This window comes from Hipposideros armiger, unplaced genomic scaffold (assembly GCF_001890085.2).
Source record: "Hipposideros armiger isolate ML-2016 unplaced genomic scaffold, ASM189008v1 scaffold_831, whole genome shotgun sequence".
Taxonomy (NCBI): Eukaryota; Metazoa; Chordata; class Mammalia; order Chiroptera; family Hipposideridae; genus Hipposideros; species Hipposideros armiger.
In genome coordinates, this window is record NW_017732181.1 from 412,788 (window position 1) to 439,508 (window position 26,721).

The 26,721-nt window shown below is 44.4% G+C and overlaps 2 protein-coding genes across 2 annotated transcripts in view; both read left to right on the forward strand.

Annotated features, from left to right (window-relative positions):
- BTK (Bruton tyrosine kinase) overlaps nt 1-18,004 on the forward strand; it is a 32,170-nt gene extending 14,166 nt beyond the window's left edge. The window contains exons 6-19 of the mRNA XM_019629192.1: nt 6,437-6,565; nt 6,877-6,944; nt 8,902-9,086; nt 9,364-9,426; nt 10,020-10,074; nt 10,354-10,433; nt 10,605-10,732; nt 11,759-11,833; nt 12,324-12,495; nt 13,012-13,228; nt 14,241-14,305; nt 14,918-15,036; nt 15,568-15,725; nt 17,503-18,004. Of these exons, the coding sequence (XP_019484737.1) occupies nt 6,437-6,565; nt 6,877-6,944; nt 8,902-9,086; nt 9,364-9,426; nt 10,020-10,074; nt 10,354-10,433; nt 10,605-10,732; nt 11,759-11,833; nt 12,324-12,495; nt 13,012-13,228; nt 14,241-14,305; nt 14,918-15,036; nt 15,568-15,725; nt 17,503-17,574 (1,586 nt within the window). The 3' untranslated portion in view covers nt 17,575-18,004. The remainder of the gene's footprint in view (nt 1-6,436; nt 6,566-6,876; nt 6,945-8,901; nt 9,087-9,363; nt 9,427-10,019; nt 10,075-10,353; nt 10,434-10,604; nt 10,733-11,758; nt 11,834-12,323; nt 12,496-13,011; nt 13,229-14,240; nt 14,306-14,917; nt 15,037-15,567; nt 15,726-17,502) is intronic.
- Nucleotides 18,005-18,998: 994 nt separating this feature from the next.
- Nucleotides 18,999-21,768, forward strand: TIMM8A (translocase of inner mitochondrial membrane 8A). The gene is made up of 2 exons (XM_019629204.1): nt 18,999-19,232; nt 20,747-21,768. The coding sequence occupies exons 1-2, from the start codon at nt 19,101-19,103 to the stop codon at nt 20,906-20,908; spliced, it is 294 nt and encodes a 97-aa protein (XP_019484749.1). The 5' UTR covers nt 18,999-19,100; the 3' UTR covers nt 20,909-21,768.
- Nucleotides 21,769-26,721: the final 4,953 nt, after the last annotated feature.

The following is a 26,721-nucleotide window of genomic DNA, read 5'->3' on the forward strand; positions in this document are numbered from 1 at the left end:
TGGAAAGGAAGGAGGGAGAGAGAGATGAGAGAGGGGGAGGAAAGAAGGGAGGGAGAGAGGGATATAATTTTTTTTTTTAGTATTAGTGATGCAGTGGAGTTTAATATTCCATCATATGAATAAGAGATCACACGCTACACTTTCAACCCAGTTCTACCTCTATCTCTGTAGTGTAATTTTGTAATTGTAGGTACCTCCATTTCCTTATTTATAAAAAAATCCCATTCTTTACACTAATTATATGGGTGGTATGGTATGACATTCCATGGTTGTTGCATGCACTATTTTGAATCCTAAGTATGCAATACTTAGTATTCAAAAAACTAAGTAGATAATTATGAGAGTCAGAGTAGAAAACCTGGTTCCAAGCCCTCTTCTACCACTAATAAGCTGAATGACCTGTGGCAAGTAGGCCAACAAGCTTCTCTGAGTCTCAATTTCTTCAACAGAAATAGGAATAATAACGATGCCTGCCATACCTACCTCCAAAGTTGTCCTAAGGATCAAATGAAGTAATATATGTGAAAGCATGTGGAAAACTGTAAAGCACTGCACAAGAAACTGCTGTACATATCTTCATAGTGGATATTTTCCAAGTAACTATTTCATGTTCTTAGCTTTGAGGACCTAAACCTGAACATAGTTCTAGCATTTCATATAGACCGTACAGTGTGTTCAGATAAACTTGAATGTAAATGCTTGTAGCACAGGATGCATGCACACATATTTGTGTGTATATATAGCCACATGTCAAGTGACTGAGAGATTAACTGGTTGAGTTGACATCAGGAAAGGCTGCCTAGAGAAACAGGAAGGATGGCAGACTGATAACAGCATGGTTGGGTTATTACATAACAGCCCTTTGTCTTAATAAACATTTAGATTCTGATACTTGGTGGTCTGCTATATCAGCTTGGCTCACTCCCTTGAACGCAAGTCAATTGGCCGAAATAAAAATTACCAAATGTTTCAAGCTGAAAGAGGAAAAGAGTAGGAAGAGAAGGGTCATTTATTAAATTTTTGCTATGTGCCAGACACCAAGCTAGATACCTTATCTCATTTAATTCTCATAGCAACCTTGGGCAAACAACAATGATAATAACTAACGCTTAATGAGCACTTACTATGTACCAGACCCTGGGCCAAGTGCCTTAAATGTACTAGCTCATTAAACCCTCAATAAGCTTATGAAGTATGTATTACTCACCTATTTACAGAGGAGGGAACTGAGGCTCAAAGAGGTTAAGTAACTTGCTCAAGGGCACATAGCTAGTGAGCGGGGAGGCCTGGAATCTTATCACATCCCTAGGTTTGTATGACTCCAGAGACTAAGCTCATTACATAATTTTATGCTGCTTTGCTCTCAAGCCCAAAAATTGCACCTGTAGTTGGCTGCAAGATATAGTCATGCACTGCATAAAGACATTTTGGTCAATGATGGACCACATATATGATGGTAGTCCCATAAGATTATAATGGAGCTGAGAAATGCCTATTGCCTAGTGGCAGTGTAGGCACCATGACATCATAGCACAATGCATTACTCACGTGTTTGTGGTGATGCTGGTATAAACCAGCCTACTTAGCTACCAGTCATAAAAAAGTAGAGCACATACAGTTATGCACAGTACATAATACTTGATAATGATAAAATGGCTATGTTACTGGTTTATGTATTTACTATATACTTTTTATTGTTATTTTAGAATATGCTTTTTCTACTTATAAAAAGAAGTTTGCTGTAAAACAGTATGCCATGTTATGCCAGAAGCAGCCTCACACATCTTGTGTTTATCACATCTCTCGATTGCATCATTTTATCTTGTGCTTGATTTAATCTCATGTAGTTTCATACAGTAACATTCTGCACAGCCTTGTAGCCTAGGAACAATAGGCTATTCCACATACCCTAGGTGTGTAGTAAGCTCTGCCATCTAGGTTTGTGTAAGTGCACTCTATGATGTTAGGAGAATGATTAAATCATGCATTTCTCAGAATGTATCCCTGTTGGTAAGCAGTACATGTCTGTATTCTAGAGTAAGGCTGTGCTGAGTGTTACGAGTAGGTGATATCTTGCACCACACAATTCAGTTCTTGGCATGTTTTGAGATAAGAGACCTTCTTTAGCTCTGGGGGTACAAAACAACCAAATGCTTCAGTAGTGTTTGTTATGATCCAGGATCCTCTAAGTTCCTTACATGTATTAACTCATTTCTTCTTCATATTAACCATCTAAGGTGGTTATTTTCATCATCTCCATTTACAGATGAGAAAACTGAGGTACAGAGCGGCTAAGTAACTGGCCCAAAAGCACTCAGTCAGTCAGTAGCAGGATCTGAATGAACAGGCTATTTCCAAGCCAGGGAAATATTCACAGAGGCTGAGATAGGAGCTCCAGAGGGCATATATATTTGTACTTCTTTGGTTCTTTCCACAGTGCCTCATACAGTGCCTTGCACACAAATAGGGACCAATCAATAGTTGTGTTAATTGATTTTTCTGTGGCAGTACACAACCACCACCAACTTGTGCTCCACATTGATGGACAGCTAGGACTTAGTTTGGAAATAGGGGAAGGTAGACACTCATATACCAGCTGAGGGAGAAACAAAAGAGAAAAAAAATGTAGCATATACAAGTTAGTAACTCTTTTACACTTAAAATATTAATTTTAAATCCAGTCATAGGTCAGCCCAACAAATATTTATTGAGTGCCTACTATCTTCAAGGTATGAGTAATGACCAAGGATAAGAATATTCAGTTTGTAAACTTGGCTTATTGACTCAGATGTTAGCCTTACTGTGTTGATTACACACTGCTATTAAAGGTCATTAGGTAAGGAAAATTACAGTAAAAATAAAGCCAAAACAAACACACAGAAAATGCCACCACTTCAGTTGGGTCATTAGTGTGGGTAGATGCAATTTTGCCTTCTCGTCCCTTATGTTTTACCGAAGGCATTTTCTTCCAGTTGTTCCAGTCCTGGGTGTATGTCTTGTTGAACCTGCTTGGGCTGACAACATGAGCCAAAAAGTAGGTGCCCTGCAACAAAGACCATCACTGCTGGAAGATTTAGGTGCAAGTTCTAACAGCCCCAGGTGCTAGTGATGCCAATAGTGTGATAGTCTAGGAGCCATAAAATATCACTCTAGTGATGTTATCCCATTTAAGAGTAAAATGCACCAATTAAAAATCACTAACATGAGACAGGGACCTCATCAGTATGCTGGCTACCTGTGCTGTCAAGGGGCATGAGGGAGCCTTCTGAGGTGCTGGATCTGCGTGATGGTTAAACGGTTGTAGACAAATGTGGCTAGCTGTATACCTTAGATGTGGGCACTTTATGATATGTAAGTTTAAAAAGTAGAGCCTCAGGTACCTCATATCCAGGTGCCACCTTCTTCCAGTGCACTTTCCATACAAAGATTGTATCCCTGAGGACTTAACCATGGGCTTTCTCCTTCCATTTCCTTGAACATGGCAGCGGACACTTCTATGTTACAGCACCAGGGAGTAATTGGCTATATTTACTCTAGAATCTTTGTTTAATCAAGCTCAATTGAGCCTATTCTAACTGCAACTTCAAAAATAAGCAAATGACATGACCTCACCAAAATGAGTGAGTGGCCTTGGCAAAACTCCAACAACCAGTATGGGGAGGAATAATTCATTCATTCCTGAAACAGAATTTTAGACATTATCCTGATAAATATAGACATGAGACACCAACCCATCAAGTACTTGGAGAATGTGCACCAACCATTAGTTTTTCCCATACAGAGCTGGCCCTATGCATTAGTGAAGTAAGCAATCTGTCCTAGCCTTCCCACTCCAACACTGTCCTAGTCAGCTCGGACTGTCCTATTAAAATACCAGAGACTGGGTGGCTTAAACAACAAACATTTCTTTCTCACAGTTCTGGAAGCTGGATCCAAGATCAAGGTGCAGGCTAATTTGGTTCTTGGTGGGAACTATCTGCCTGGCTTGCAGACTGGCCACTTTCTCACTGTGTCCTCACATGGTGGTGGGGGGGGGGGGGGGGGGAGAGAGGGAGAGAGAGAGAGAGAGAGAGAGAGAGAGAGAGAGAGAGAGAGATAGGTATTGAGTGAGAGAATGAATGATTCTCAAGTCTCTTGTGTTAAGGGCACTAATTCCATCATGAGGGCTCTACTCTCATGACCTAATAACCTCCCAAAGTCTCCATCTCCTAGTACCATCACCTTGGGGGGCTTTATAATGTGAATTTTGAGGGGACACAAACATTCAGTCCATAACAGACACTCCGCTTTTGCAATTCTCTCCTGTAGCTGGAAATACCAGCTCTGTATTAGCCAATAAAAAGGGCTATCATCTTAAAGGGAACTCTTAAGTGGCAGACATTATTTGGTAATGTAGGGTGGGTTCTAATGAGTGTGATGGAGGTAGGGAGGGCAGGAAGCCATTAGCATATTAGCATAGCTTAGTTCATCAGAGTAGTTAGTTGTTAAGAATTCTTGGCATATCTACTGGTGTCCAGGCCTGCACCTGAGGGTCTTCAAAACTCTGGGAGAAGAGTAGTGTTATGGGGGGAGGGGAAGAGCATGGACATGATGGCAGCAGTCAGTCCTTGCTAGGAGGAGTATATGGAATATTATGCAGAATTGCCAGTGCCTGATAATAATAAAAGTCAGACAGAATTTTGATTGGTTTTACTATTATTTTAAAATTCTCTTTAGACCATGCAACCCCTTATAGCCTGCATCCCATCTGAACAGCTCATACCACCCTGCACTTGGTGCAATGGCAGAGCGCTGAAAAAGTGAGGTGTGAGGGTGGACAAGGTAGAGTGGTTAGAAATCTTAAAATCCATGTTTAGAAAAACATGAAGATAGCATTTTTTAAAAGGACAGCACTTTTGTTCCTTTGCTTTTAAAATGCACCTGGCCACCAGAAGCTTCTAGGCCTCCCCCCAAAACCATAAGTGCGTGGAGTGTGATTAGCAAGCTCTTAAGGACTGGAGTTGGTATCTACAGAGGAAGTTTTTTTTTTTAAGATTTTTATTGGGGAATTGGGGGGATGGGAACAGTTCTGGGGAATTGGGGGAAGGGGAACAGACAAGTTGCTGTCCTTTTGTTCTTCAGTCTAGTTGTGGAGGATGTTGCTTCACTGGCCCAAGCTGGCACCATCATTGCGCTCTTCCCGGGCGAGGCAGATCAGTCGCCGGGCTTCTGGATGGCCGCTCACTGCAGCTGCTGGCCGCTCACTGCAGCTGCTGGCCGCTCATGCTGGCTGCTGGCTACACACGGTAGCCCATGGCAACCCGCTGCCACAGGGGCTGCAGCCTACACCGTCGCCGGCAACTCACGGGCAGCCCAGCTCCAGGCTGAGCTGTTGTTCAGCATCTTAGCTGTGGAGGGCAGTGTCACTGGCCCTCATATGTGGGATCTGAACCGGGGCCCTCTGGCGTCCCAAGCCAGTTCTTAACCATCGCGCCACTCGGCCGGCCCGGAAGGTTTTGTTTTGTTTTGATTTGTTTTAAAAAGTTATGCAGGGCTTCTTCGTATCAGTAAAGGCTTAACTGTGTATGTCCTAAAATGTGCATATTCTTAGACCAGCCTAGGTCTTTGCCCCAGTGCTAGCTATTGTCAATTATTTCAGTTGTCCTTACATCTGTTGTCTGACAACATGATCCCAGGATGACTTGTCTGACTTCATGTTAAGGTTCTTGAGATGACTGACCCGTACATCAGTATTAAAAAGCGTAAGACCAATTCTTCTTTACTACAGACCATTCTATTCTTTTCAACGTACTTTGGCTTCTGAGAGATCTTTTGAGACTCACAGAAATGGAGCTGCTGTGTTTATCTCCTGCAATGAGCACAACCCACCTTGGTGACCCTAGGAAGATTAAAACCATGTTTATTCTAGAGGCAGAATCACCTTCATTTGCCCTTTAGCTCACTGTTGACTATTCTATGAACACAGAAAGCCTGATGCAGAAGTTCTCATTAAGGCAAATATCTCTAAAAGATCACTCAGGGAGCTGGGACATTGGTATACTGAAAGCTGGAGTGGGAGTTTGGCTTAAACAAATTGTCTTCCTTATCTGGAAAAGAACACCGTAATCGGCAACTGCCTTACAGGAAGATTGTAATGGCTACCAGGAAAACATAGATAACATATTTTTGTTCTTGGGCTCTGGAGACATCAGATATGCTTACCATGTTGGTCAGGAGATAGTCATCATGACTGACCACTGAAGAGAACTGCACAGGAACGCTCCGGGGCCACGCATGTGAGCCAACCTGGCCCTGTTTTCTGCTTCTCTTCAGGGTGCCTGAGGAAAGGGCAGTTGTTTGAAGCTCACCACTAAGCTCAAAGAGGAAAACATGCAAATGGTGGATTCTCCCACATGTTAGATGTGATCTCTTTCTCTTCTTTTCTCTCCTGTTACAGTAATCCGGTACAACAGTGATCTGGTACAGAAATACCACCCTTGCTTCTGGATAGATGGGCAGTATCTTTGCTGCTCTCAGACAGCCAAAAATGCTATGGGCTGCCAAATTTTGGAGAACAGAAATGGAAGTAAGAGATCTGATCAACATAATTTCTCCCTCCTTTGACTCTATCACCCACTCTCTCAAGGGTCTATCAAACCCAGGTTTGTACATTTTGGCCACTTCACAAAGGGGCCTGGGAAAGGGGATCAGTGGGGGCCGAAATTCAGCTGGTGCTCTACTCTCCAAGCTGTGCAACCTGGCATGGGGTTGCATCCACCCGGACTTTTCCTAACTTGCTAAAGGCACTGTGGATGAGAGCAAAGTCCCTGACCAAACCTCTCCCAGGGCCCCTTCCTAAGATGCATTCTATATCATCACCGGTTTCTTATTTTACAGGTTTAAAACCTGGGAGTTCTCACAGGAAGACGAAAAAGCCTCTTCCTCCTACACCTGAGGAGGACCAGGTATACAGGGAAGTTGGGTGCTACTACTGCTCAAATAGAAACTTACAGTCACCCGGGAAAATACACCAGAGTCTTAGAATTCCCCTGGGACTTGGCACTGTTAATTGGTCTTCTTGCCGAGACAGGGGATTTGTCTTTCTAATTAGGACTTCCTCTTCAGTGGAATGGGAGAGGGCTATTAGGAAGCTCTTGGCAACCATTTAATCCAACCACCTGTTTAAAACAAAACAAAGTCCAACTTTTTAAAATGAAAAATATTTTGAAGCATAAACTTGAAAGAATTTAATAGTAAACACCCATATACCGAATACCTTGATCCTACCACTAATACATTACTTTAAAACTTGATTTTTTGGTTACTTTTTGAGATCCAGAAAGCCCTTCCTCATATATAGACATACCTCGGGGATACTGCGGGTTCAGTTCCAGGCTACCACAATAAAGCGAGTCATAATTTTTTGCTGATGGAGGGTCTTGCCTTCAATTTGTAAAAAATGCAACATCTAGGGGATGCAGGAGTGGACTTTTCTCAGCCCCCCTCAGAGTGCAGGGGCAGTTGTATGTCCAAGTCCACCTTAGACAGTTTTCCCCTCAGCCCTTGGCATAAGCCCCTGGCCTTTGGGCCTTCGTCTCACAAAACCTGGTTCCCTTTCCGAGGTTGTCCTTTACCTCTCTTCCCCTTAATTCTACCCTGGAGCCTGTTGGGTTTATGCTTCTTTTTTAAAAGCCTTTTCAGAATAGCTCTAGTGAACCTTTAAGTAGTTGGCCGGGAGACCTCCTCTGAAGCCCAAGAATCAGGTTCTAGTGGGACAACAGAATTGGAAGGACTAAGGCACATGGTGGTTTGATTCTCTCTGCCGTGGGTCCTGGGGCTCTCTGGGCAAGAGAAGATTTTGGTCTCTTAAAACTAATTGACTAATCTGGGTTTCAGAGCTCCATTCCCTCCTGCCCAAAGTCTCACAACCACTGGGCTGAAAGATGAGGGAAAATCTAGTGACCTTGGGGAGAAAGAAATCACGAAAAAAGTGATTCTAATGAGTGTTCTGAGAATGGGTCAGGGAAGATAGGGCTTGCTCTGAGCTTGAGGTGGATGTCCAGAGGAATTTTGGAATGATAACGAGGGGTCATCCAGGAACATGGGATGGGGACAGAGCATTCAGGTCAGTGGATTCCCATTGGGTGGAACTGGAGTGGTGACAATTAGGTGATGGAAAGCTAGTAAAATTGGTATGATAAGGATAGCAACTCTGGAGCGGGGGTGGGAGGGTGTCCCATCTAAGGGGCTACTGTCTCAGGGTATAAGAGGGAGTTCGTAAAACCAGTCATAGGGAGCTCCTACAGAATCAGCATAATGGCCAAGTTTGGACCACCAGCAGGGAGGTGAGGGGTCCAAACAGGCCAGGGACCAGCCTGGAGCACGATGGATGGCAGCAGAGGGCTCCTTTAAGAGCCCAGCAGCTCCATTGCACAGCATCCCGGCTCAGGGTGTGTCCATCCCGGAGGTAGGGGGAAGAACCTGGGGCATTAAAAAAGAAGCAACATCTATAAAGTGCAATAAAGTAGGGCAGGAATTATTATACACATTTTATAAACAAGGAAACTGAGATTGAAAGCCACTTAGTAGACCCATGTACCAGTTTAGTGCCAAATAGGTTTCCTGATCATACCTGTACATGGATTTTTATCCTGGAAGAAAATATTGATGTCTGGGTGCCATCCCCAGAGATTTTGGTGTAATTGGTCTGGGAAACTGCCTGGGTGTCAGCATTGTTAAATACTCTCTGGACAATTCTGATGTGCACTCCAGGCTGAGAACTCCTGTCTAAGTGCTTAAAAGTGGATGCTGAATAATATGCCTGATTTGAGTTAGAATGGTATCTCTAGGAAGCCAGAGTTGGGAGAGGAGAATACTTGATGTCTAGCCAAACCACCCTACTTTTTTCTCCTACCTACACAGATCCTGAAAAAGCCACTGCCCCCTGAGCCAACAGCAGTGCCTGTCTCAAGTGAACTGAAAAAGGTTGTTGCCCTTTATGATTACATGCCAATGAACGCAAATGATCTACAGCTGCGGAAAGGTGATGAATATTTTATCCTGGAGGAGAGCAACTTACCCTGGTGGCGAGCACGAGATAAAAATGGGTGAGTCCACACCAGCCCTACACGTTGGCACCTCTCTGAGTCTGTAGGGTCTGGCCCATGTGTTGTCATACACATGTGATCAGTGTTGCACGTGCAGAAGCTACACAGTTCACTGGCCTAGCAATGGGTTAGTGACATGATCCTTTTTGTGGGAGAGGTATGGCTTATGTACCTCCATTCGAGATTGGTTCTGATCACAGGGATATGGGCGTATGATTCTGTCTCTCCCCCCAGGATGGGGAGTGCTGGATGATCTACCACAATGTCTCCTCCACAGGCAGGAAGGCTACATCCCTAATAACTATGTCACTGAAGCAGAAGACTCCATTGAAATGTATGAGTGAGTATGCTTACGTTCTCAGCACACAATCTTCCAGGAGAAATAAAATATAGTGTATACTTTTCTGTAGTTTCAACAAAATTTTGATTTCAAGATACTTTATTAAAGTCACTGCCTACTAGGTCAAATGATGCCATCACCCCGAGTTAGTACCTACGTCTTACCCTCATCCCAAACAACCTCTGCTTATGAGACCTGGAGAGAGCGCCATGCCCCACAAATCCAGAAGAACCACACTCAGAGAAAGAGTTGACAACCTGATAGGAAACATTTGAAAGGGTGACTACGTCAAACTTCTGCCGTTGTCCTCTCTCCCTAATCATGGAAGTGGATTGTCGAGTGCCCTGTCCTTGACCCCTTCCCTGCAACCTCTGCCGCTTACCTTTGCCCTCTACTCTCCATTTACATGAATTTTCAGTGTCAACTGGGCTTTGGGAAAGGGAAGCAGTTGTGTTATCCACGTGACAGGAATGCAATAAATAGGAGTTGATTGAACTGGCTGTCACTGGCATGGACGAGCCCTGGAGGGCACTCTAATCTTGGAGTCGCTTACACCATGGCCTAGGAGCCACTCAAGTACTCTCCCTTTACAGGTGGTATTCCAAACACATGACTCGGAGTCAAGCTGAAGAACTGCTAAAGCAAGAGGTAAGTGTGTGACCACAAGCAAACAGCATTCTCTTTGCACAAGTGCGGATCCTGAGTTGAGGGCTTGCTGCTGTCTGTCACCTTTGGGCAAGGCAGTGTCAAGGACATCATTTTGTGGGGTCCCAATTACACTTTTCAGCATCAAAAGCAATGAGGCTGCAGCTGAAACATGGAATTTGGCAGTGAAATCAGGGGTTCTATTTTATCCCAGGTTTGGGAAGCTAGGATGCAAGTGTGAGTGCCACTTCGTTACAGTCGGCTTCTTTCTCATTGTTTCAGGGGAAGGAAGGAGGTTTCATTGTCAGAGACTCCAGCAAAGCTGGAAAATACACTGTGTCTGTGTTCGCTAAATCTACAGGGTGAGTGCTACTGTTCCAAAGCCCTGGGGACAAAGGATGGGGTGCCCACCCAACAGCTCCTTAATGGTGTGCCCCTCCTATTTTCTCTGTCTCTTAAACTCATCTCACTTCACTTCTTGGGTTCTACTGACCCTTGTTCCCAAGTTGCTGACTCAGAATCCACTTCTTCAGGGACCCTCAAGGGGTGATACGCCATTATGTTGTGTGTTCCACACCTCAGAACCAGTATTACCTGGCTGAGAAGCACCTTTTCAGCACCATCCCCGAGCTCATTAACTACCATCAGCATAACTCTGCAGGTGAGTACCAGTGGCACCAGAGAAGAAGGGTGTAACAAGCACCAGGAGAAGCAATTTAGGACAAGGTGGTGAGGGGAAGAATAAGCCTCACAGGACAGTGAGAATTAGCTGTGAGAGTCAACCCAGAGTTCAACTAAAGAGGTGGTCAAAGGCAGACATTATACTCATAGGGACTGACCTCTTATTTGATGATAGATGCTCAGTGCTAAGGAAAGACATAGAAGAGACTGGGGATTAATCAGCAAGTATTCACTGAGTTACTACTGTATACTCAGCAATTTCCTTGGTACTAGCGGAAAACGCAGGAAAATTATTAACCGAGATCCTTGCCCTCAAAGAATATACAGGTTCAAAAACATCAGAAAAGACAAGACAGTTTTCACGTATGGTTAAGTCCTCACTTAACATTGCTGATAGGTTCAAGGGCTTTAAGTAAAACGACATATAACAAAACGAATTTTACCATAGGCTAATTGATATAAACAAGAGTTAAGTTCCTAAGGCATCTCATCAACATTATAATGAAACGACGTTATTTGAGGACCTGCTTTAGTGTAGATATTCTGAAACCTGGGAGATTGGTGAAGGAAAAAGCTTCATTGAACAGGCAGAATGTGAATTAAGCCTGGGCTGGGAGAGGGGGGATATATTTAGTTGGGGAGTCTTTTTCAATTAGCATTTTCTCTTTTTTGACCCTGAAAACTTTTATGAGAGGAGAAACTTCCAGAAAAAACAGTTCGTGGAGATCTTCTGGGATTCAAAATGTACTAGAAATATGAACAACAGAAGTGGGAGGTTTTGGCCTGCCGAGTGGCTCAGTTGGTTAAGGGCTCGCTCAAGAGTGCGAGCTCTGAGCAACAGGGTCCCTGGTTTGATTCCCGGCCCGGGCTGAGCTGCCGCTGAGCTGCCAACAGGTGGCAGGATGGCTCAGCTAAAAAAAAAAATTGTGAGGTTTTAAGCGAGGGCGATTAAGGTGTCCTACCTCCTACACTGCACTAGCAGCATGATCCTCTCTGTATGTTTCAGGACTCATATCTAGGCTCAAGTATCCAGTGTCTCAACAAAACAAGAATGCGCCTTCCACTGCAGGCCTGGGCTACGGTAACTGCTTATTTCTCTAGGGTAGGGTGGACGGGCCAGTTGCAAGGATTACCTTTGGCAGATCCAATTAGACTTGCCTCACCAGAGTCCTTGCAGCACACTCTTCTGCACCAGCTGCCTCGAGGAAGGTTAAGAGAGAGACCAAAAGGGCGCTTAATAATATTCTCCCTCTGGTGGCTCCTACTGGGACTGCAAGAACATAGATTCATAAAGGTTTAATTGTAGTAAAAAGAAAACATGATCATTAAGGGTTTTAAGAGTTGATCTAACCTATCTTCTTGCCTTATGGCTAACTTGCATCTAAAATCCCCAGATTACTCCAACAAGTAACTGCTTGTCCCTGAGACTTACCTGAGCAAAGATGGATTAATACTCCTGAGAATTTCCTTTACTGCTTGCCTATTTCTACACCCAGTAAGAATTCTTATCTATTGTAGGAATTATACATACATGACTCCCAAAGACTCACACCAAAGCTTTGTTGTTATAGGATCATGGGAAATTGATCCAAAGGACCTGACCTTCTTGAAGGAGCTGGGGACTGGACAATTTGGGGTAGTGAAGTATGGGAAATGGAGAGGCCAGTACGACGTGGCCATCAAGATGATCAAAGAAGGCTCCATGTCTGAGGATGAGTTCATTGAAGAAGCCAAAGTCATGATGTGAGTTACAGTCCAACTCAGCTCTCAATCCAGTTGCTGGAGTCTAGGAATTCCCAGGACAACCCATTGTGGTTTAAGGTCACTTTCAGTGAGAGAGATTTGGAACCAGGGCTTGAGTTCAACCTTTGATTGGTGGGAGTCCTAACTGCTGAGGTAATCATTTATCTGCTTCAGATATTGGTTGAGGTTAGTGTTGATCGTGGGTATTTACCATCTCAGTAGCATTTGGGGTAGTTGTGAAAAAGGAGATTTTCAAAAGGAAGACTGATTCTGATTTAGCCTTAGTGTCCATTCAGCTCTGGGGTTGTTTCTGACCTATTAGTGGCCCCCAAGTCCCTGCTCACCCTCATATATTAGCGACTTTTGGGGTTTAGGGTGGGAAGAAGGAAAGTCAGCTTGCTACTGTGGTCCCTTATCTGACACTCTGTGCCCAGGCCAACCCCCTTCCACCCCAGCCCCTTTCTGACTGGAATGCAGAGCCAGAAGGGGAGGATTGGTTCGTTGCCTCTCCTGTAGGAATCTTTCCCATGAGAAGCTGGTGCAGTTGTATGGCGTCTGCACCAAACAGCGTCCCATCTTCATCATCACTGAGTACATGGCCAATGGCTGCCTCCTGAACTACCTCAGGGAGATGCGCCACCGCTTCCAGACTCAGCAGCTGCTGGAGATGTGCAAGGATGTCTGCGAAGCCATGGAATACCTGGAGTCAAAGCAGTTCCTTCACCGAGACCTGGTGGGACCTCAGTAGGATTGGCCTGAGACCAAGGGCTGAGGGGGTGGGAAGTCACTGAGGGAGACATATCATACATGGATAAGGAGAATTGCTGGAGCCATCATTTCAGTTTTATCTAAAAAACACTAAAAGTTAGGTGAGCCTCTGCCCCAGTGGTCAGCCAGTCAAGGATGTCCAGTCTGAAAACCATGAGTTCTGCCATGGTGGGAGCTAGCGGTCACTTACTCCCAGCCCCCTACCACACCAAGGAAATGGTGGGGTCCTTCAGGGGCAGAAGGGCAACCCTGCTTCCCAATGGGACAGCTCCTGGCACAGAGCCATCATTTCGTTACATCAGAGTCACAAACTGGGGGCCTGTGGGTGCATTTTTAAAAATGTTGCATATTAGCTAGCCAACACTTCAAAAGAAACATTTCACATTTTAAAAAACCCGAACTTTTAGCTTCTCTTGAAAATCTAGACCATCTTGTAACACTGGATCCACAATCTCACAGGCCACGCTAACAGCAGGCTGGGGCTGAGGAGCGGCTGCCTCCTTTGGACCAGCAGCGTGCTCTCCACTTTCTCGCAAGTTCCCCAACCCCTTCACTGTATCACTGCCTACCTGCCCTCCGGAGGCAGCAGACTTTTTGCTCCTGTTTATTTCAGCCAGGCCAAGGCTCAAAGGGCCTTAGTCCCACTGGCAGAAAAAGAAAACACACTTGCCTTCTGTTGTCCCTTAATTCTCTCAGCATTTCAGTGCAGGAAGGGGTGTCGTGGAATTGCCAATGTGAATGAAATCATTGTGCATGTCCTCAGTGTCTTACTTATGACTTCATAGCACATGGCATTACATGTGGTAGAAATGCATCAACACTGCTCAGTGGCCTCACGTGATTCCTGTTAGGTGGGAAGGTGTCTTTGTTTGAAGGTGATGAGGCTGCCCTGGCTTCACTTCCCTGGTGGGCAGAAGCTTTGTACCTTTAGCCTGTATGCCAGGGATGGAGTCTCACTGCTATCTGTTGCACTGCAGGCAGCTCGAAACTGTTTGGTAAATGATCAAGGAGTTGTTAAAGTATCTGACTTCGGCCTGTCCAGGTGAGTGTGCCTTTTTCATCTTTCCCTGTAAAGGTACAAATAGCACAGTACAAACAGGAGGAGGCATTCTAGTTTTCAATCCTCTCCCTTTCTTTTTTTTCCCCAATTCTAGTGTTTTCCCAACATTTTTCCATACCTTTTCTTTCTCTGAATGATTTGAGTCACTTCTTTCATCCTTATGTTTTATTGTTATATCCTTTTCTTCTCCTTTTTCCCCACCCCTCTTTAAGTGAATCTTCCCAATACCTTATTTTGATCTGTTAATCCTGTTGATGTGATTGCATCCCTCCTTCTTTCCTAATCAGTCTAAGTACCACTGGAAATTGCAGAATAGAAGAAAAGGGATGAGAAGAAATGAGAGAGGAAAGAGAAGAGGGAGGGAGTACCTATTACATCTTATTTCACTCCATCTTTGTGGTAACCATATTGTCAATCAGGAAAGCTAAATCAGACATGAAAATAGGAATATTTTAAAAATAATACTTGTAAAAGACACTGGCTGGCCTGTAGGTATGTATGTATTTGTGCAACTTTTGTGACTGTGACAAGGAAACTTAAGGAAACATTAAGCTCTTCAAATCCAAACCATAACAAGTCCTGAATCCTTTGCAGGTATGTTCTGGATGATGAATACACAAGCTCAGTAGGCTCCAAATTTCCAGTCCGGTGGTCTCCACCAGAAGTCCTTATGTACAGCAAGTTCAGCAGCAAATCTGACATTTGGGCTTTTGGTGAGTGGATAAGATTATACAGATTATGCAGCTCAAAGGAAAAGGAACACAATGGAGAAACTGACACTGCAACCTGCACAGAGAGATTGATTATTTTTTTCTTGTTTTAATTCATCTAAGCCATAGGGAGTGCTTACTATGTCAGGCACCACAGGGTTTCTGAGGATAAAACCAGTAAACAAGACACGATCCCTGCCTTCTCAGAACTTACAATATATTCAGGGGAACAAACTATTCAGTATTCAACAGCTTCTGAATACTGATTATGTATCAGGGACTCTGCCAGACCCTACAACCACAAAGACAAATAAGATGCCATCTCTCTCCTGGAGGAGCGAATGGTCCAGTGCAAACCCTGATTACCCTCCAGTGTGGTTAGTACTATAGCAGACGTTTGGACAAAATGCAGGATGCACAGAGCGGGGAATCAGCTCAATCTAATCTTTGAGGTTGATCTAGGAAGACTAGGATCTCTACTACCAAAAAAAAGACTGCAAACTGACTTAATACTCCCCCCCCCACGTTTTCTAGGGGTTTTGATGTGGGAGATTTACTCTCTGGGGAAGATGCCATATGAGAGATTTACTAACAGTGAAACCGCTGAACACATTGCCCGAGGCCTGCGTCTCTACAGGCCTCATCTAGCTTCAGATCGGGTATACACCATCATGTACAGCTGCTGGCATGAGGTAAGTGCTTTACTGGGACCTCTTAAATTATTTCCTTGAACCTACTTTCCCATTTAGCCGGTCAGGCCCCCAGTCCCCACTTTGCCTGGCCACATGGAGCTGCACACATTCTCAGACTTCTGCCTGCACCTCAATCCTTTTATAGCCAGAGGCTTTCCCAGGCCCACTCCATTCTCTAGAGTATTATTAGCAGACCTCAATAGAAACTGAGCTTTAGGGAGAGGGGTTGTCCTGTGGCCATGTCACCTAGCATCCCCAGGCAGCCAAAGGCCCTCAGACAACTATATGGACATTAGAAAAGAAAAGTCATTAAAATGTGTGTTCCTTCTTTTCGGAGTCATTGACCCTTTCTTCTACTTACTAACTGCCTACCTTTTCTGGCTGTAGTCCTAAGTGAGATTTACAAAAACAAAATAAAAACAAACAACAACAAAGAAACAACCCTATGACCTGAAAGGAAACTAAAATAGGTAGTGCTCTATTTCTTAAAATATGGTGCCATAGGGGGCATGTGGTATTTTGAAAATAAGGAGCCTGTCCCCCAATCCTAAAATGCTTCGTGCTCTCACGTTGGGTTCTTCCAGAGGTACCTTCTCCATTTTTCAGTAGCTACTTGGCAACCTTAATTTAGCAATCTAAATCTCTAGTAGGAAATAAATGTTCAGCTTAGTTCTGCCCTTCTAGAAACAAGGGAGTTGTCCAACAAGCACATGTGAATCTGGAGCCCATTCGGTGGCATGAAAAATTGGGGATCTGAATTAGAGCATGGCACTTTTCCCTTCGACAAGTGATGGAGGTCCCAAAGAAAGTGCAGCGAAAGGGAGGACTCCAGGAAGCTATTTCCCTTCTCTCTCCTGTGCCATCAGGATTAAGGGTGATTGGCTATGCTCCCTCCAATCTAGGGCACCGTCACTCTGCTAGTCAGCTGTTTCCGATGGGCACTTTCTTCATAGCCTGTTTAAAGTAGCAGTCTTGAAACTGGACGCACATCAGAATCCCTGGGGAGCTCTTAAAACTACAGATGACTGGGTCTTATCTCCAGAGATTCTGATTAGGTGTGTCAGGAGTGGGACCCTGGAATGTCTTCTTAAACTTCCCAGGAAATTCTGATACTCAGATAGGTTTGAGTACCACTGATGCAAAAGAACAAGAAATTGATGGCTTTTTGATTCTGATGGATTGAGACCTTTCTGGCATGAATATGCCCTGAATCACCACATACGTCAGGGACTTAATCTGGCTCTCACAAAGAGCCTTAATCTGGAGACCAGTGGTAATGAAAGGTCCCAGGTACTCAGGATCCCTGCCCAGTGAAGCAGCTGGTGGTGTTGAAATGTTAATCGTTTTGTTAACTTTGGCTTTGGGATAATAGAAACAGTGTTTGAAACCAAACAAAATTATCACAGTTTATAGGATGTCCGTTCTGTCAACCACTTAAACTTTTTTTCGTAGCCATTTTCAGTTGAGGAGCCAAAATAAGACTGCATTGGTATCCAATTATGTAATGAATTTGCCCTGTTTTCATCAATGTGTTTGTCAGTTTAATTTGCAAATTGTCCTCATCACATTAATAACCTGAGTTACTAAAGATGCAAAGTGCACAAGGATTTTATGGAGCGCTACTATTTCTTTTCTTTTTTTATTTGTTTGTAATCAACAGGTTATGTAACTGGGCATATAGTATATACTTAATAAACACTTGCTGCTTACTCATTGCATTTCCCTTAAATTCTGGATTCTAGCCCACTAAACACTCTTACTTTTTCTTTGGTTTTAGAAAGCAGATGAACGTCCCACTTTCAAAATTCTTCTGAGCAACATTCTAGATGTCATGGATGAAGAATCCTGAGCTCACCAATAAGCTTCCTCGTTCTACTCTCCTTCACGAGCCCCGATTTCACTTTCTAGGAAGAAAACCCAGGCTACCGGCCCTGGAGACTTCGTGCTCTCACTGAATACACAAAGGGCCCTCTCTACATCTAGGACTGCCTCTCTTCTTTGATTCCCTGGGATAGTACCTTCTGAGCAAAGGGCAAGGAATTGTTGTGCCTGGTTCTGTCCTCCAGAGAAGAAATTTCCCAAGAGTATTAAGACAGACTGAAATTGGGATGGAAACAGTTTGGGGGAGGGAGGGATGTAAATAGCCTCACAAGGGGTCCAACAGCTCTTTGGGTAGGCATTAGAGCCTGGGGTGAGGAAAGCCAAATTTGGCCAGAATAAAACGGCGTCATAAAAATGGGAGGGGAGGGTGTTTTGATAAAATAAAATTACTGGAAAGCATAAAGATTTCTTGCTCTCTCTATTAATCATGCAGCCTCCCCAGCCTCCCTGAAGCGCCCTATCTCAGGGTTCCAGAAATCTGTTGTGTGGCACTGGCCTGGCACATTCCTACCTTGAGAACTGGACAGGGTCCTCAGCATTTAACCCTTCCGGCTCTTGGAATGAGACGAACTCACAAGCCAAAGCACGATGCCTTGCCTGCACACAGTAGGCATGCAGTATCATCGGAATAAAGCTGACAGTTGGGGACACATTCTGCCCGAACCTCGTTTTCCCACATCAGGAGGGAAAAACCGTCAAAGAACTGGAGTCAGGGGCCCAGGACAGCTCAAAGACGGGTCCAGCAGTCCCTGCCAGCCACCAACACGACTGCTGGCAAAGCGCTGGCCAGTTTAGAAGCCAGCAGTGGTTGGGGCTGTTTGGCCTGCCAGTAACGGGCCACGTGGTCTGCAGTAATTTCTTTTACTTAATTCTTTTCTTTTTGGAATAACGTCTGGACAGCGCCCAGGCCCTGGGATGCAAGCCCTGAGACCTCAGGGCGCAGGCCCAGCGCTGCACAGGGAGCGCCCAGCGGGGAAGGGAGCGGAGGGCAGCGGCGGTGTCGAGGAGGGCGCAGGTGGGGGCGGGACGCGTGGGCAGCCGGGAGAAGCGCCCGCGGGTGGGGGTGGAGGGGGCAAGGAGTGGGAGCTAGGCAGGGGGAGCGGGCTGGAGTGGAGCCTGCGGGTGGCCGGAAGGCATGCCCGGCACGGACAGAGGGCAGGGGGCGGGGCTAGGGGCGCAGGTGGGAGCGGGACGCGGGGGGGCAGCCTGGATGAGCGCCCAGGAGGGCGAGGAGCAGGGAGTGGGGCCCGAGGCTGCATGGAAGACGCCAGGGAGTGGGGCCCGAGGCTGCATGGAAGATGCCAGCCGGAGCGGGGCACGTGGGCGGCCAGGAGGAGCGCCGGACAGGGGTTAGGGGTGGGGCTCGCGCAGGCGGAGTGCGCTCATGGGGCGGTCCCCGAGGCAGCGGGTTGTGGTTCCGGTTCCTTGGCGGAGACACGTGAAGGTCGGTGAGTTGGTACGGAGTTGGGTCTCGGCAAGCGTGGCCGCTGTGGGATGGATTCCTCCTCGTCTTCCTCTGCGGCGGGTTTGGGCTCCGTGGACCCGCAGCTGCAGCATTTCATCGAGGTGGAGACTCAGAAACAGCGCTTCCAGCAGCTGGTGCACCAGATGACGGAACTTTGCTGGGTGAGGAGCCTGGGGCCGCGCGCGACCTGGGCACTGTCTGTACCTGCTTTCCCCGTCCTTGCCCCGTCGGATTCGCCACGACGTCCAGGATTCGGGGAGGGGGAGCACCCAACAGCACCCCTTGATTCCCTTAGGTTCCGCAGGCCGAGCTGGATGGGAGAAAGGGTGACTCCACTTATGAGGGGACTGTCACTCCGGACCAGCTTTGTTGGTGCAGAGGACTGGGGGTCATAGGACTGGGGATTATGCTGCTGTCCAAGCCAGCACTTTAGCCACCTGAGGTTGAAGCTTTCTAGTGCTGCTCAGCAAGACTGATGAGAGCACCCCAATACTGGGTTCTTATTTTTGGAACCCCGAGTCCCAGGGGGTGAGTGACTCTCCTGTTCCAGGATTCCTCGGGGTTTACCTTCATTACCCAGTTGCTCTAACTTCCCCCCGTGAGAAATGAGTGACTGTAGCCCACTAACTGTAAAAGTGATGCAATCGCTCTCAACATACACACTTACTTGCCATCTTGTTGGATTGTTGTATAATATCAAGCCATTCTGGTTCTGAAGGCTGAGGAATTGAGTATGCCCTGTGTGGGGACTTTGGCAAAAGGGTGGAAGACATTTACAGCTGGGGATCAAAGTTTTCTCTGGCTGCCAAGGACAGCATAACTGCCCTGCCCTGACATACAAAATTCACAGAATTCAGAGGCCAAGGGTAATTTTTTCTTGGAAGCGGAGGGTCTGAGGCTTGTGTACCCAGCAGAGAATAATGAACGAAATTTATTTGAACTGCTTAACTTGAACTATATACAGTCGTTGGTTTGCATAGTTCTTTTCCCGTAATCTTACGGTATTGCTGGACTCCGATCTTTAACAAATGCTTACTTAACTCCTGTCTGTCTTGGACCAGAGTGCTTGATTCTGTTTTAAAAACCGGATTCATTACATTTGGCCCAGGAGGGGGTGTAGTTAAGGACTCCTGTAAGAATTGGTAAGCTTTTGGAAAATTCATACAATTCCCCATTCATCTTGAAGATTCAAGAACTTCTGGCTTAAGTAGACAAGGTCACTTAATTACAGAGTCTCAGGTTTCTTTGGTAAGTTTTAAGGTGTCTTGCTGCAATGATTTATTTTGTTCTGCAGTTAAAGGAATGTAATGCATTTGACATGGTGGAGTTATAACCAAATTCAGCAAAGGGTTAATTCACTTACATTTTGCCATTTTCCTTATTCTATAATATCTCAGCGCCACAATTTTCTGGCCCTATGACTTTAGGCAAAATATGTGTGCTGCAGCTTCCCTCTTTGTAAAATGAGGACTAGTAATAGTACCTATTCCATAGGGTTGTTAAGAAAATTTGATGTAAGGCTGTAGAAAATTATCACAAAGTAAGCTGCTGCCAAAGGTGAACTATTATTAACATATCAGATACTGTTTTTAAGTGAAGTATTTCCTTTAGGCAAGAAGTGACCCCCTCTTTCTTCCCAAGTGCCCTTTATGATTCTGTATTTTGTCCTGAGCAGGAGAAGTGCATGGACAAGCCTGGGCCAAAGTTGGACAGTCGGGCTGAGGCCTGTTTTGTGAACTGCGTTGAGCGCTTCATTGATACAAGCCAATTCATCTTGAATCGACTGGAACAGACCCAGAAATCCAAGCCAGTGTTCTCAGAAAGCCTTTCTGACTGATTTTAGCATTTACTTTTTGGAAATGGAAGGTAGTTCAAGAAATGAAGACTGGTTGATGGAATGGTTGAAGAAAAGTCAATGGGGTATTGAGTCCCACTCTTGTCACTCTTGGGACATCCTGTCATCTGAGAATGAGCAAAGACCAATTTTTTGTGTGTTTGGGGTTTGAGGGTCATATGTGTATTTGGTTGTGTTTTTTTAATGTTAATCTTGTGAAAATAATTGATAGATGAATGGAAAACTTTACTAGATGCATATTACTGTATGTGGGACTGTGTTTTTCTCAAAGTCCCATTAACTGCTTCCTATAATTTGAGTAGTGGAACTGCTTTCTATAATTTGATAGTGGGACCACTTGGGTATAATCTGTCATTTGTGTGGATTCAGTGTTCATTTCTGGGGACACTGGTATACATCTTTGTGTCTCTGAGAAAGGGCAGCAGTGGGGGAAGAGTAACTTGGTACTTAACTGTAGGCCTCCTTAGCTAGTGTTTTCACCATCAGTGCTGGGGGGAAAATTATGGAATGTTCATACAATACAATTAAACTTTCTAAATCATCGCCCTTCCTTATACTGTGATCAAGGTAGTACAGGCAGCCTCAGTGTCTAGAGGCCTTTAGTTATAAAGGAATCTAGCCAGTGAACGTAATTCTCATTAATAAACTGCCACAAGGAAGAAGTTACCCTGTATATCAGGGTCCAAGAAACTCAAAGATATGCCTAAGTAAGTTATAAAGATTTAGGCCTGTCAAAAACTAACAGCAGTTTCAGGTAGAGGTGCATGCCTAATGTTAATCAGTATAGATTCCATTTACTGCATTCTTTTGATCACTGAAATAAAAGCTTCTACAAGATTCAACTCCGTGATTGAGAAGGCTTTCTATTCTGGTTATCACCAGCACCCTGGAGAGATTTTGGTGTGGGCTGGTTCCACAGATGAAATGAAGTTAGTCTGGGTACCTGCAAGGTACAACACAGTATTCCAGGGATAGCTGACCTTGTTGTGAGAAAAGATAACCTTTAGATGAGATGTGGAGGGAGGGAATTCAATGCTGACAATCAGTTCCCTGAGTGTAGTAGGAGAGGTTATATTGACTGGATTCCCTTCCTCTTTAGATCCTAATAGACTGGAGTATAGACCTGAAGTGGAACTGCTTCTTGGGTGCCTCTAGTGTAGATCCATGAAAGTTGCCTCAACATGAAATGTGCCTCAACACATTTCTAGAAGCCTCAAGTCCTTTTTGCTTTTCCCCATATAGGCACAACAAGGAAATTTTAAAAAATTCTGATGACAACAATTCAACGTTTTAAGTGCTTTTTGCAAGACACTTTTTGGTGCCAGGGATTCAGCAGTGCACAAAAACAAGTCCCTGCACACGTGCAGCTTATATTCTAGTGAGGGGAGTCGGGCAACAAACATGTAAATATGTCAATATAGTAAGTGCCATGGAGAAAAAGCAGTATTAAGGAATGTTTGTGGGGTGTTGTTATTTGAGATAAGATGGTGAGAGAAGGTCTCCTTAGGACGGTGGCATTTCAGCAGAGACCTGAAAGGATTAAGTGACCAAGCCATGTAGGTATCTGGAAGAAGAACATTTCAGGCAGAGGTGAGGGCAAGTTCAAAGGCCCCAGGGTGGGAGATGCATGCTGTAGTGCTAAGGTAGAGCAGTCGAAAGGTCAGTATGGCTGGAATGAAACAAGTGAGAATGATAAAGTTAGAGAAATGCCTGAGACAGATCCGGGCTGGGGAGTGGGGATGTGCGCTGCTTATGTAGGGCTTTGTAGGCCATTGCAAGGGCATGGCTTTTACCCAGCAAGATGGGAAGCCATGCGAGGGTTTTTAGCAGACAAGTGATGTGATATAACAAGTTTTAGGAGGGTCTGGCTGCTGTGTGAAGAACATGTTCATGGTAAAAAAAGAAGTACTAGCAGCAGCAGAATAGTGAGAATAATGCCCAGACTTGATACCTGACGTGGAAAGTGAACCAGCAGAAAAGCAAATAATATACACCTGGAGGTTACTCTGGCCATTGCGAGGCCACACTATGAAGACACAGGGCAAAAAAGATGAATCCTGTGATTAAAGAAATAATTGAATTATTATTTTTAGTACTTATATAAAAAAGACTAGCAATTTGACAACGAAATCATTACATTCTGTAACACTTTAGGAAGTGACCAGCATTTGAGCAATTAGCCATTTAATATGTTAAGTAATAAAATTTGTGTGGGCTGGCCGAGTGGCACATTGGTTAAGAGTTGGCTTGGGACGCCAGCTCTGAGCAGCAGGGCCCCGGTTCGGATCCAACTTAAGGGCCAGTGACTACAGCTAAGATGGTGAACAACAGCTCGACCTGGAGCTGGGCTGCCATGAGTCACTGGCAATGGCGTAGGCTGCAGTGGGGCTGGCTGGCAGCTGGCGTGTGCTTTCGTGAGCTGCCGTGAGCCGCCGTGAGCCGCTGTCCAATGGCCAGCGACTGCCTTCCATGGGAAGAGTGCAATGATAGTACCAACATGGGCCAGTGAAGCGATGTCCTCCACAACTAGACTGAAGAACAAAAAAAAAGGACAGCAACCTATCTGTTCCCCTTCTCCGAGTCCCCAACGCTGTTCCCCTCCCCCAATTCCCCAATAAAATCTTAATAAATAAATAAGTAAATAAAATAAAATTTGTGTAGCTAAAGCTGTATCTTGCTAAGATCACTCTCAAAAAGGCAAAGCCCATACAGTATAATATGATCATTTCAGCTATACAGAAATGCATAGAAGGGACAATTAAGATATAGCAAATGGGGATTCAGATTTACCGACCAGGAGCACTAGAACAAAAGGGCCAACAGAATTTTAAGCTATAACTGCACTATGATAATAGCGATGCTTTATTGGGGGTATGTATGCTATTTGCGACACACTGTACTAAGTATTTTACATGGATCGTCTTTTAAAAAATTACACAAACCCTGAGAGAGGAACTATTTATTTTATTTTTTTATTGGGGAATTGGGGGGATGGGAACAGCGCTGGGGAATTGGGAGAAGGGGAACAGACAAGTTGCTGTCGTTTTGTTCTTCAGTCTAGTTGTGGAGGACGTTGCTTCACTGGCCCAAGTTAGCACCATCATTGTGCTCTTCCCGGGCGAGGCAGATCAGTCACCGGCTTCTAGTTGGCCGCTCACGCTGGCTGCTGGCTACACATGGTAGCCCATGGCAACCCACTGCAGCAGGGGCTGCAGCCTACGCCGTCGCCGGCGACTCATGGCAGCCCAGCTCCAGGTTGAGCTGTTGTTCAGCATCTTAGCTGTAGAGGGCAGTGTCACTGGCCCTCATATGTGGGATCCGAACCGGGGCCCTCTGGCGTCCCAAGCCAGCTCTTAACCAACTGAGCCACTCGGCCGGACCGAGAGGAACTATTATACCCTTTTTATAGATAGATAAGCTGAGGCTCAGAGAAATAAACTTATTCAAGTTAAGACAGCTAGTAAGTTGTAGGGATGGAATTTGAACCCAGGCAGTTGGACTCTACAGCTTATGGTCTGAACTACTGTACTAAATTGCCTTCTAATGTGTATTTAAAGATAGGAAGTAATGTTTCTTTAAAAGGCAGAGCCAGAATGACCAGAACATTTCATTCCAGAGATAGCATTGTATAGTGGAAAGAGCATAAGCTTTCTAGAGTTAGCAGAACTGGGTTCAAATCCTGAGTCTGCCAACACTTTTGTGACCTTAGGGAAATCACTTAACCTCTTTGATTCTCAGTTTCTTTATAAAACAGATGGTAATACCTACCTTACAGCGTTGAAAAATGAAATCACATGTAAAGTGCTTGGCACATTGTAGATGCTTGAACTGATGATATTTATTATTATCATTCAGAACTGAGCATCTTTGACAACCCTGGCAGAGCCATTATCTGTGAGAACAAGAGAAATGCAAGAAGTCAGTTAATGAAGCTGACTGATGGATGAAGTGGCACAGCTAACGGAGCGTATAATAAGACTTTTGAGTTTTATATTGCAATCTGGAATCTACAGGAGGATTTTAAATAGTGGAGTAATAAAATATTTGCACTTTTCCACAAAAATACTAGACACGTGTTTTAAAACTTTCAAACCTTGTAGAATTGCTTAAAATAAATGAAAGTCCTCCTCTTATTCTCACATGCATGTAGAAAGATCACTTTAGCAGCTATATGGTAGCTGGATTAAGGCAGAGAAGAGTAGTAAGAGTAGTTCACTAATTCAGGCAAGAGAATATGGAGGATTCAGTTCAGATAGTGGAAGTGCAGATGGATAGGAGGGGACATATTAGGAATATGGGGGAGCTGTGAGAGAGGTCTGGAGTAAAGTGGAAAGGGAGTAAAACATGATAGGAAAGGAGGTAGGGTATAGAATAATGAGCCAATAAGAAGATGCCATGGGGTTCAAAGGGCAGCAAAAGTGACTGGAAGAGAGGAAGATAACAGAACTGATCTCATTGAACAGGCTACAGAGAGGAAGATACACAAATGGCTCCCCCCAGTTCCATAGCTCCAGAGTCTGGGTAACCCCTGAAATTGTTTATTGTCGCCTCCCAATTTGAGGGACATAAGCATACCCCCAAAGTCAGAAAAACTTAGATTACTCACAAACACAATGTTTTATCAGCTTTTAACAGGAAAACTTAGAAACGAGCCAAATGGGGGGGGAAAAGATAAAATATCACTTGAGTTATAACACTGTATTTTAATGAGGAAAGGATGAAGGAGTAGAAAAACAAAAAGGAAAAAGAAAACACAGTGGGGAGTCAGAGACTCAGCAGTATTTGTTAAACTGTTCTTCAGACCTATAGTTAATTCCTTAAGGCATAAACTATTTGCTATATATAACGTGACTGACCTGTGTAATAAACCAGTGTTGTTCACATTAACAATCTAATGTGGTCACGATATTGCTAGGTATACCTTGTTACTACAAAGGAAACCTCATCAACACTGCCTGGTTCTTTTTCCAAACAGCTATCCTTCAGCATTATTATGTGGCAGGATACATCACCAGGTCAAAGGAGCTGATTCTCATTTTCCAAGCACTTTCTTTTTGTTCACTTCCCTCAGGCAGGTCCCAGGGATACTTTCTTTTCTTAAAGCTGCTAATACTTTGAGGTTCTTCTTCCCATCAGTTTATTACTCCTGATTCACCCATTCTTCCTATTCAAGGCAAGCAAATAAGCCCTCAGCGTACTAATGGTTTTGCTTTGAATCGCTGTGGGGAAATAGATATGAAACAGCCCACAGAATAAATATGGGGGAAATTGAAAAGGTAGGAAATTTTACAAATTTCTAACAGTCAACTCTGATTGGCATTCCCTTCCTTATTGATAGGGCGATTACCAAGATCTCCCTTGGCCTTTCTTTCTTTTCTGGGGTTTTTTTTTTTGGCCTTTATTCTTAACTGGGCTTTCATTACGCTTTCCCATTTCACACAAAACTCAGAAGCCACAAAATAAAAGGTTGTTAATTTTGTCCACATAAAAAAACGTCTATAAGCAAAGTTAAAAGAAAAAAAAATGGAGAACATATTTGATACTTTTTCCATTTTTTATTTTATTTATTTATTTATTTATTTTTTCAAGTGTATAGCATAGCGGTTAGACATTTATATAATTTATGAAGTGATCCCTCTGACTAGTATCCACCTGGCACGGTACATAGTTATTACCATATTATTGATTATATTCCCTATGCTTTACATCCCCATGACTATTTTGTAACTACAAATTTGTATTTCTTAATCCCTTCATTTTTTTCCACCCTGCCGCCAAATCCCCTCCCATCACCC